Consider the following 12,348-nt stretch of genomic DNA (forward strand, 5'->3'; position numbering starts at 1 on the left):
GTTTATCAGCTATCCACACCAGCCTGGCAGCTCTGAGGTCAGTCTCCAGCTGCATTTTCATCTTTTTATAATCCCCTAAATCCTTGCTAGGCTTTCACTGCTAGTTCCTTTCCCTAGGAATTTGCATTTAGTGATATTGAAGGCTTCCTACCCTTTGGAATGCTATGCTCGTAAGTTTGATGAAAACTTCCTTAGAGTTAGATGGCAAATGCAAGAATTGAAAGTCTTATCTGAGAGTTTCTGTGAAATCAGACTACTACTGTCATGACTGACGGGCCTTTCCTACTTCAGAGCTTTGAAGTCAGTACATCTGAATCTTGGTATGGGGAGGCATCTTGTCACTTTCTCCTATTACCTGTGCTAGCACATTCCCACTTAACTCCTTATTCTAAACATTCTCTATGGTTTTCAAAGCTTAGAATGAGCAACAAAGCTCCATAGTATATGAAAAGCTTGCTAGCCTGATCCTGTTACATTTTAGGATACTTGAAGAATGCATTGAAAAAGTTTGAATTGCCCTGAGCTACAATTTACCTTTCCTGGGTTTGCTAGAAAATAAACACAATGATAACTAGCTTCAAAGTGTTGAGAAATTAACTGTATGATGACTTCAGCATGTGTATTGCTTTGATGAAAAAGCTAGAGCTGGAGATAGAGTAATTCATTAATGGGAACCTAGCAGTATAATAAAAAAGACAGACAATAGGGGCAGGCATTTGGCACAGCAGTTAAGATGCCACTTGGGATGCCAGCATCGTATATCAGAATGTCTGATTTGAGTCCCAGCTCTGCTTTTGATACAGTGTCCACCCTGGGAAGGCAGCAAATGATGGCTTACACACTTGGATCCTTGCCACCCACATCACATACTCAGATTGAGTTCCTGGTGGCTTCTATCTGGCCTAACCCTAGCTGTTACATGAATTTGGGAAGTGAACCAGTAGATATGAGATCTCCCCCCACCCTCCCTTTCTTTCACTCTTTCTCAAATAACATGAGGGAAAAAGGTAGACAATAATAAACCTTGGTGATGATGTGGAGAAACTGGAAACCTCATACACAGCTGATGGGAATGTAGAATCATAGAGCCATTATGGTCAGCCATTTATTGGTTCCTCATAAAGTTAAACATAGAATTACCTTTATGACCCAGGAATCCCACTCAGGTTATCCACCCAAGAGAAATGAAGATATGTATCCAAACTAAAACTTAAGCAATAGCCAAAAAGTGGAAATAGCAAAAATGTCTGTTTCTTCATAAGTGTATACAAAATGTGGTATATCCATTCAATGGGACATTATTAGGCAATAGAAAGTATGAAGTGGGGGTTGGCACTGTGGTACAGTAAGTTAATCTTCCACCTGTGGTGCCAGCATCCCTGGGATGCCAGTTCTAGTCCCGGCTGCTCCTCTTCCAATCCAGCTCTCTGCTGTGGCCTGGGGAAGCAGCAGAAGATGGCCCCAAATGCTTGGGCCCCTTCCCCCATGTGGGAGACCCAGAAGAAGCTCGTGGCTCCTGGCTTCAGAGCATCTCAGCTCCAGCCACTGGCACCATTTGGGGAGTGAACCAGCAGACTGAAGACCTCTCTCTCTGTCTCTCCCTCTCACTGTCTATAACTCTACCTCTAAAATAAATAAATAAAATCTTAAAAAAAAGGATACAGTACCAATACGTGCTACAACATGGATGAAAGCTCAAAAACATGCTAAATCAAAGAGACCAGTCACAGGAGGAAATTTTATTGTATGATTCCATATTTATAAAGCATCCAGTATAGGCAAATCCATAGAAACAGAAAGCAGATTAGTGCTTTCCAGGTTAGGGGCAGGGGATGAAGGAATGCACAGTGACTGCTAATGAATAAGGGGTTTCATTGTGGGATGATGAAAATGTTCTAATATTGAGTAATGAATGATGGTTGCACAACTCTGGGAATATACCATAAACCATTGCATTATGTACATTAAAAAGGTGAATTGTATGATATGTGAATTATATTGCAATAAAATGTTATATATAAAAACATTAGTGACTGTGTTACTGTGACTATTTGGGAATACAAAAGTGTATTTAAAGTACATTTTATGCCAAGGACTAGGGAGAAAAGAGGATCAGAGAGATAGTGGTTCATGGTACAGAATCTCACTTGGGGATGATGACAAAATGGTGAGTGGTGATGAGTGCCCAGCAACACAAAGTACTTAAATGCACAGCACTGTGACTTAAAAAGTATTTAAAATGCTAAATTTTATGTTATATATATTTTACCACAATTTAAAAATCCATAACTCTAAAAAATTACATTTTATATTCTAATATATAAAGCTGTTTTTTCCTGTTTTTTTTTTTTTTTTCTTTTTAACAGGAAAACTAAAGATGTGATTGGTCTTTGGGCTTTTGGGGTTTTTTTCCTGGCCTATATTTTATTCATGAGATTTTCTGGTCTATGTTTTAGAATTTCCCTCCAATATGTGTGTGTGTTGGTGGGCTTGGGGATTAAACACACAGACATGTGTCTTTATCTTGGCTTTGAATGAGAACTTGAAAATATTTTTTAAACTTTATTTGCCAGTAGGAAAATAAAAGAAGCCAAACCATAGGAAATTTATGTTGTTAAGGTATGAAATAGTGAAATGCTGTTCTCACAGTATGAGTTATCACAAATTTCCCAGGTTTCTTGGTTAATCTTAACTCTTTCAATGGGAAAAACATTTATATTTTAAAAATATATAACATTTCTACATCTTCCCATAACCATTGTCCTTTGTATAGTGAGGTACAATGAGAACCAACATGCATTGGAAATATAAACACAATGGGTGACTTTCAGAATACAAAGAATGAGACAAAAAATAAAAAAGAAAATTCAGCAATAAGAAAGTCAATGAAAAAGGAGTTAATTCATTTCCAAGGGCCACGGGACTTTGTTATGATCCAAGCTGTTTGTAGCATCTAAGTTTCTAACCTCTAAGGATTAATCTGTGAACACCTTTTCTAACCCTGGCTTCTGTATAGGACATTTGAACATGGATGTTTGTGAATGCCCATAGTGCCATTAATAAAGTGAGCAACTGGAAGTGTGTTTCTCTTTCTTGACCAGGAAATGGTTTCTTATAAAAATACATGGAACATGCAGTGCCTCTGTGTGTGTGTGCATGTGTGTTCCCTGTCTGTTGCAGTAAGCATTATGGTCTTCCAACATTTTTGTTCCTTACAGCAGGTTTTCCTAGAGTTTGGCACTGTGATATACTACACTTGATTATAGGATCCAATCAGAATGATGTACTCAAATGATGTACTCAGAATGATGTACTCAAAAATCCATTGATGTGATTAAGGGTCTCCTAATCATAATCTTTTTTCTAATCATAATTTTTTGCTTAGATTAGCCCTATTTCCTGTGGATTCAAAATTTTTGACTCATATCTTACATTGTCCTTTATAGGGGACCTGAAATCCTTTTGAGTATTTTTAGTCCATAATGTCCATGATTATTTTCATTTTCTTTGTTTTTTTTTTCTTTTGCTTGAGGAAAATGAAATTTTGATTTTTTTGAACTCTTTTGAATGCTATTCTATGGTAAATGGCCAACTTACTATAACCTTTTTAAAAAGGAATCTGTTAAAAGTATACATATATCCTCCTACCAGTACTAGATCTAAAAGTCTTCCCACAAGTTTCTACTAGTCTGGATTTTCTTCTCAAAAGTAAGATAAAAATTATTCTCAGATTCTGTGAATAACAGAGAAAGACATCAGCAGATGGCTATATAGGAAATATAACTGATCATTTACTCCACAACTGAAGTGATCTCAGGATTGGCTGGCCAATACAATCTATTAAATGAAAAAAAAAATGACTTCTAATCTTTAGAACTCTGAACACAATTGAAAATTATTGGCACTTTTGACAACTTACTCATCCTTTTATAATCTCCTACCTTTTTAAAATGATCATCTGCATTTGACATTAGGAAATTTCATACTCAGTGATTGTTTTAATGTTTGCTTTGTTTTCAACAGTGCCCTTAAAGATAGCCGTTTCCCCCCAATGACAAGGGACGAGCTGCCACGGCTTTTCTGCTCAGTGTCTCTGCTCACTAATTTTGAAGATGTCTGTGATTATTTGGACTGGGAGGTAAGATGATAGAAAATTTTGAAAATCATTAAAGTAACTCCTCAGTAGATGTTAAAAAGTAGACCCAGAAAATAACTTTTTTGTCTGATTCATTATTGTAATAGAGATTGATAGCAACACAAAGAAACCTCACCACTGAACCATGAGATACAAGTAAAGGAGCTTTTTTTTTTTTTTCAGGGCATCATACCATGTGTTGTTACAATCCCCAGCTGAATTTGGCTTCTACTATCTTACTACCTCACCAGAGTACCTCATAAAAGCTGTTAATAAGTAGTAAGGAGGATTGACTGAAATTCATTTCTCATTTTATTCTCAGTCTTGTATACTCTGGTATGACTGCTACTAAATGATTAGGCGGTCAAAAGACACATCTCAGAAACAAGAAGCAAGAGTTAGGATAAAATACTAATTGCTAATATCAGCTCATGGCAATAGCAGAGTGTTGGTTAGAGTTAAATGCTGATTCATTCTTGGCTACCTTAATTTATACATTTAAACACAACAAATAATATTAAGGCTATATCTGGGGTGCAAATACAGGTCTAACTGTGCATTGGCATTTTCAGAGTAGCCTGTATTGATCATATTTTTATTATTCTTTAGTATGTGGAGTTGGCTTGTTAATGACATTCAACAGTTCTCACCATGGTTTGCTTTGGTGGTTTGGAAAAGATAGTTGGGTATTGGTTTATGAAATTTTGCACACAAATAACACCCATGTTACAGAATACCTACTGTATTCTAGCCAGTGTGCTACATGGACAAAAGTGGTAAGATTTGTTCCCTGCCATAAAGCGTATTATAATCTGGCAGAGAGAACATGTATATATAAAGCAAGAAGAAATCAGTGTTATGAGATTCAAACAAGGGGAATTCAATTGTATATGAGAGGTCTTCCAAAAGTTCATGGAAAATACATGTAAAAAAACTATGCATGGAATTCCAAAATTTTTGCACCAAAATAAACTTACCTTTTATTTCAGTTTTCCACAAGTTGTGTGAAATACCCTTGTGCATAGGATTTTGTCTCATAATCATAAATGACGTTAGTGTGTCATTATGATATAACATGTTTTAATTCTGCTCTTTTAGAAGGACTATGCCCCCATGGTAACTGAGATTGCCTACCTTATGGACAGATCATTGTCATCACAGTTAATTGGACTTGAATTTAATTTCTGACTTTGCCCTGATTCCTTGAGAGACGTTGGACAATTTTCTCCACTGCAATTCAGTTTTCCATATACAGAATTAAGATACTTACCAAGTTAATCTTCATTTGACAAAATTTCTATGATATAAATTGTTGTTGTTATGCAAGAGCTATTTAAAAACTTTTCTACAGAGAGTAGGATTAAAGAGTTCCTTCAGGGTTTTGTGACAGAGATTTTTAGAGCATTATCAGATTTGAAAACATGTTAGAATTTTTGTGAAGAAAGAAATAAAATAAAATAGATATTGCTGCTCCTAGCAAAGTTGGAATGTCTAAAACCTTTTATAGATTTAAAAATTTCCTACTTGATTGTTTTCTCTATGTTCATATTTTTTTCCAATATTCAAATATTCTCCATTATTTTTGAATGGTCTAAAGTCATGTCCCCTATTTATTAATATAAAGTTTGAATTGTTCTTTTACTGTTTTAAGGCTTTTCCTCCCTCTTCTGTAGCCAGAATTTCATTTCTGCTTTCTAAATTGTAGGGCGCTGGGTGTGTAGTACTGGGAGAAGTAATAACAGGAAAAAAAGTCCGAAATCGGGGGAATGACCAAGCTTCCAAAACATTTCTACCCTCAGTTGCATCAGCTGAGTTAGAACAGTTTTGGTGCATGTTTGTACATGCTCATTTGTGAATGCATATTGCATAAATGTATGTACATGTTTTGGGAGAAGGAAAAATGATAAAATCTACCAGATGTTAAATAGGTATGAGTAATCTCAAAGTACACCATCATCTTTTTAGCTCAGTTCAAGCACTGTCTGTAGCTAAAATTAACCTTGATACTGTTGGGTTTTTGTGTTCATGAAATTTATCACTTTCCTATTTGGGGGCTGGGGAATAAAGCATTTAAGAATTAGTATTATGTACTTTCAGGGTGTGTTTATCCTCTTTGATCACCATCTGCCAGCTTGAATTTCTAGAATATTCTATATTAGTTCCACGTGGTATTGTATATTTAATATATTAAATGTTGGTATCTGTTAAGTGACTCCTGTTAAGCAAAGAAAAAAAAACTTTTTTGTATTTTTATTATATAAATGTTCAAATATGAGCTAGGTACTGCTGGAGTGGTTTATACTAAGAAAAAGAGGCTGTCCTTTTCAGTTCATCATTGTTTCAAGTATTTGGCATAAGAGAAATTTGTTCCCAAAGAGAAGCTTGAAAATTATATTTTTAAGTATAAGAATGTGGCTTGGTCTTTTAAAGTGTGCCATCGTGATTGAAAATGAAATGGTATTATGAGAATTATATTCTATGAATTATTCTTAATAATTCTGAAAAAGCTTTATTTTAAAAACAAAATGCCAAAGTGGAATTAAAAGCCTTTTTTTAAAAAATGATATGTTGATAGAATTCTACTCCTAGGTTTATACCCAAAAGAATTGGAAACAGATCTTCACACAAAAGCTTGTACACACAGGCTCTATTCACAACAGCCAGAAGGTAGACTCAAACCTAGTGTTTATCAATAGATGAGTGGATAAACAGAATATGGTATGTCCATACGAAGGAATATTATTTGACCATAAAAAGAAATTAAGTACTGATGCATACTATGACATGAATGGGCCTTGAAAACATTATGCTAATTAATAGAACCCAAAACATAAGGTCATATACTTTATGATTCTATTTATATGAAATATGCAAAATGAGAAAATCCATAGAGATAAAAAGATGAGTGGTTATCAAGGGTTAGAGAAGAGAGGAGAATGGATGTAAATGCTTGCCTGACAAAGGGCTTCCATTTGCAGTAAATGAAAAGGTTCTGGAACATCTGGAATACTGGCAGTGGTTATACAGCACTGTGAATGTATTGAACACCGCTGAGTCATACAACTTAAAATCATTAAAGTGGTAAATTGTTATGTGTATTTTATCACAGTAAAAAATGGAATGTAAATTTTATGCACATGCGCACACACACACACTCTCACACTGACTGTCCATGGTAATGATTTTAATTTGTTAAAGAATATTTTTAATTCAAAAAGTATAAATTAATGCAAGTCTTTCCTAATTGCACCCTTCTGAGATAACTACTGTTAATATTTTGGAATACAGTCAGAACCTTACTATCTGTGGGTTCTGTATCCACAGATTCAACCAACTGGGCATCAAAACTATTCAAGAAAAAAATTGACTTTGTACCAGACATAATCAGACATTTACTACCTAAACAATATGATAATACAACATCTATTTATCTAGCATTTACATTGTATTAGATATTATATGTAGTCTAGCAGCAATTTAAAGTATATGGGAGGCTATACATAGGTTATATATGAATATGGCACTATTTTATACAAGGGACTCGAGCATTTTTGGACTTGGGGGGGCATCCTGGAGCCAATTGGAGCCAATTGTCCATGACAACTGGGGGATCATTCTGTTTCTTTTCCTTCTTTATCTGTATCTGTGTATCAATAAATCTACATATTTGGTTATGTAACTGAGAACACATTGAATATACGGTTATTTAAATAAGATGATGGGAAAATATGTATTTATGGTTTATCTTTTTATGTAAGGTAACTATTTGTAATGTAAATTTCTTTTTTTGGGAAGTCAATATTCAGTATAATACTATATGGTTCACATTGTGAAATTTCATACTGTCAAATAGGTACAACTTTTCTTCCAAGAATAAAATATTCTATTCACCATAAGTATCTAATTTTAACCTGAAATGTAAACTCCTATATGTTTATGTCACAGGGAAAAACAAGGAGATTATTACAGAGAATTTTAAAACAGAAGATAACAAATACATTTTGTATAAGTAGAAGTTTCTAACATAAGGTTTTTCTGAGATAAGTATAGTTTAAAAGTTGACCCCCATTGGTAAAGTGTGTTACTGCACTAGAATTCCCAATTAAAGGGACAAAAATACCCAGATCAATGCAGGAAGAGGGCCAAGTCTATATGTCCCAAAGCATAGATATAGGTAACTTCCCTAACAAGAGAGACATCCCTGTAGTCATGAGGATGAGGGACGTGACTGGTGCTAATAGCTACCTGATTTTCAGATGATCAAGAAACAAATGAACTGCCACAGTGCTGGCTACCTACCATCTTACTGCCTTTCATCCAAAGTTTTTAGTTCAGTCTATTCTGGAACTCTCCTTTGGTAACATGTCTCTAATTTTATAGTGGAAGTTAGTAGGAAAGTAGGATTTAATTGAGAGTTTGTTTTAGGGGCTAGAGAGCCTCTCATTGATAATATGAAGAATGTTTGATAAATGATTTCACAAGTAGATGTAATTAATTTCAAGTCAGTGTTGAATTGATGACTGATCAGAAATGCTTCCATATGTCTTATTTCCTCAAAATAGTGTTTAAAATTAGTGTCTATAGGTAGCCTGTCAAGGAATCTGAGTAGTCATTTAAAACAAAAAAGCCATCCACAAAGGACTGGAAAAACAAATCGGAGTAGTGGCACTGTCCTTATGTGAATTGATAATCATTGCCCACATCACGCTCTCCTTTATTGCCCTGGGAGATATGAGAAGGATGATGAGCAAATAATTTTGGAAAAATATTCATTAACTGATAAATTGGAATATATACCTGCAAGGCTAAAATGGTTATTAAATGAGGAAAATTGTTCCCATAGTTAGAAATCCAATATGATCATGTGTTTGAAGACACACACAAACTTTGCAAAACTGTTTTGTTTTCTTCAATCAATAGCATGTTTCAATTCTGAATGACAAGATGATTGACAAATGTGGTACTTTAGAAAAAAAAAAAAAGCTCCTGCTGTACGTTGAAGCCCTCCAAAATAACATATAGCCTAGAACTTGTAAACTTTTTAGAGCCATTTTTCCTTTTAAAAAATCTGAAGGAATATAAAGACCAATGGCATTATAATGTGTGGAGTTTGACTTGAGGAGTGGTTCTAGGTGTGTCATCTCATTGCTTCTCATTTTCAGGGTATAAATGAATAAGCTTTTTGTTTGTAGAAGAACTTGTATAGCAAGTATGCTACTAGTGACTTTGTAGGAGCTATTGTAGCAACTTACTGACAGAAATCAAAATATTGCCTAAGTTTTAGTCAACCATTTTGTACTTTCGCATTTTGCAGAAAAGATCATTTGAAGACATGAGGAGGAAACATTTTCTGTACTCTGAAGTAGACCCTTAGATCATATTTCAGTAGATTAATGACGTTTTCACGAACTATGACTCATTTTTTTTCTATATCTAGTCCCTGGATCACTGATACCTCCCTTGTCTATATAGCGTCACTTGGGCAATGCGTTGTGGTCCTAAGACAGATTGTTCCTTTTTGGCATACAACAATTACATGGAATCAGCCTTTGCTGAGTAGAGCTGGCCAGCGTGATTCTTGTGTAATGCCGAATATCTTTCCCTATACTATAAAGCTAGACCCTTAGGCTCGCTCAGTCCCTAAAGTACCAAAGCATCCGTCATTGTACGTGAGCCTTCTGGTACTCAGAAATCTGCACTTCACTTTAAAAGCAACCTCTAAAGCACACCTCTTGAGTGATCACAGCTCCGTTTCTGACGTGTTCCTTTGCAGTTAATAATAGAGCACTTTTGTAACAACCTTCATGAGAGTAAACAGATGAGATGAATAAATTGGCTAGCATCATTATCTCCCATATATTTTAGAAGTTAATGTTTTCCTTTTCACTCTCACTACCCCCTTAAAGGTTTACTTTTTTTTTAATCTCTTAATATGCCACTAAGAACAGAGTTCCCATTCAAACCCAGATGGCTAGCATGACTCATAAAAGTCACCAAGTGAAATGACTTCTAGTTGTATATGTTCTCTTTTCTACCTTGGTTGTTTTTTCCCAACTACGATATGCACCATGTTTTCCCTTTCTTTTAAGATTCTCTCAATGTTTAAAATGGGCCATATATAAAATGCTTTTTATGTATTTTCCCAGGGACCTTGAGATTTTTGTATAAGATATCACTATCATTACAATAATTTAGTCTTTGTTTTTATGCCCTACTTCAAGTATGTTTTGAAGTGCAATGGAGGATTGGTTCTCTAGGAAGAACTTGCTGTGTGCCAAAGTCTAGGAAGGAAGCAAAACATAAAAAGTAAACTAACTTCTTAGAAGGTGATTGAATGCATCCACATGTGCATTAGCTATTGGTATCCATGATGAAATGGGCCCCTTAGTTCATTCTCAGGTTTCCTCCAGTTGCTTCCTGTTTCCCTCTCAGTGTGTTTTTTGGTGGGGGAAAGCTTTCTTGCTTCTTCTCTCAGGATCCACAAACTTTTCCTGACTCTTTCCTAGAAGTCCCATTATAGACTATTGTTTTATGTACAGTGTGTGTGTGTGTGTGTGTGTGTGTGTGTATGTATCCCCAGTCTTTAATAAAGAGAGTGCTGACTTTGGAGAGTGAGGAGACTTGGGTTTGTTCCTTACTGCCATTGCCCAGCTTGTGACCTTTCTGGACCCCAGTTTCTTCACCAGGAAGCTGAAAATTTGGACTAGGTAATATTTAAGATATCTTTGAGCTCTGACAGATTGTGGTTCTGTGACTTTTTAAAATGGCTTGTTTCATATTACATCCAGAAAGTGAGTCACCATTAGCCATTTTGATGTCCTAAGAAGAGATCACTAAAATTGACATTGTCAACTCAAACTGTAGGCAACAAAAATGAAAATCCAATTTGTAAAACTGTACATTCTAGATTTCTTTTTTTACAAAACAGTTCTCTTTAGGAAGAAAAATATTCTAAGCCTTGAATTCCCCTATTGTATTATTCTGTCATCCCTTGTTTTAAGTCAGTATAACATATTTACATCTAAATGAAGTTCACTTTCCAGATGGACTCACTATTTGGGTCTCTTCATTGTCTTTCTCTTGACTTTAAGATTAATTCATTTACATAAATTCAACCCACAGGTAACTTTTTAGTAGGAATCTCTTTTGTAGACTTGTTTTAACCATATTGAGTCAGATACTCAATATATATTTCTAAATTGAAAAGTAGTTTTCTTAGTTTCTTTCCTGGCTACCACTATTATTGCAATTTGGTCGATTTGCCAAGAGGTGGTTTTCAATGCACCCTTTGGGAAGTAAAGCAAGTTACCTCTCTAGATTTTGAGAAAATTTCACAACTTTCATTTTCTTATGAGTAAATTCCCTCTCCCATTTCCTTTTTTAAAAAATGGTAGGAATGCATTTTTCTAACTTTTGATGAAAAGCAGGCTTTTTATTTAAAGGTCACCTGTGTTGCCCGAACTTTCCTTGGGAAGCTTCAGGATGTTCAGTTTTTATGGAATACTCATTATAATTAATCATTACAGAGAATTTTTTTCCTTAATTGCCCTGTGAGCTTCAAAAAGGTTAGGGGTGTGCCAAACATGCTGAGCACTAATTGGTCCTTTGGTAAGCTCTACAAAAGCCAAGAATTGGTCCATGGAGACTGCACTAATTTCTAAGCTAAAGGTGACTAATTTGCAGGGATTTGGGGAAAGGACAATACATATGTATTTTGGTCAAGGGAACCTTTGCAGTTGTTTTCACAAAATAACAACAGTGAAAAAAAACTCTTCAGCTGAGGTAGATATGAAGCAGATTTTTTACATCAGAACATGCTTAAAGGTTACTTATGTCCAAGCAATGACTTTGAAATCAATTATCCTTTGTGATTATGTTTCTTCTGCTTTTCAAACCAAGGACAGCTACAGGAGCTAGTAAATACAGTTCCTGATAATGTATAAAAACAACCTAATATTTGGTTCTTAGTGGTATCCCAGTTGGTTCAGGAGAAAAATATTTTAAGTTACCAAAGTAAGAGCTAACTCTAGGTCATAGTAGGAATTACAGGTCATCTTTATTTTCTCCTTTATACTTTTCTAAAGAGTTTTTTTTTTTCTGGTAATACATATGTACTGTATTTTATAAACAGAAAAATTCATTTTTATAGATTTTAAGGTTTATAAAAGTAAAAACAAATGCTGACATTTGGCGCAGAGGTTAAGCTCACCCTT

At 34.9% G+C, this 12,348-nt stretch overlaps 1 protein-coding gene across 2 annotated transcripts in view; it reads left to right on the forward strand.

The window, feature by feature from the left end:
- AMMECR1 (AMMECR nuclear protein 1) overlaps nt 1–12,348 on the forward strand; it is a 131,221-nt gene that overhangs the window by 103,828 nt on the left and 15,045 nt on the right. For both annotated transcript variants that reach the window (XM_002720194.5, XM_002720195.5), the window contains one exon: nt 4,024–4,138. In XM_002720194.5, the coding sequence (XP_002720240.1) occupies nt 4,024–4,138 (115 nt within the window). The remainder of the gene's footprint in view (nt 1–4,023; nt 4,139–12,348) is intronic.

The sequence above is a fragment of the Oryctolagus cuniculus genome, chromosome X (assembly GCF_964237555.1).
Source record: "Oryctolagus cuniculus chromosome X, mOryCun1.1, whole genome shotgun sequence".
Lineage (NCBI taxonomy): Eukaryota > Metazoa > Chordata > Mammalia > Lagomorpha > Leporidae > Oryctolagus > Oryctolagus cuniculus.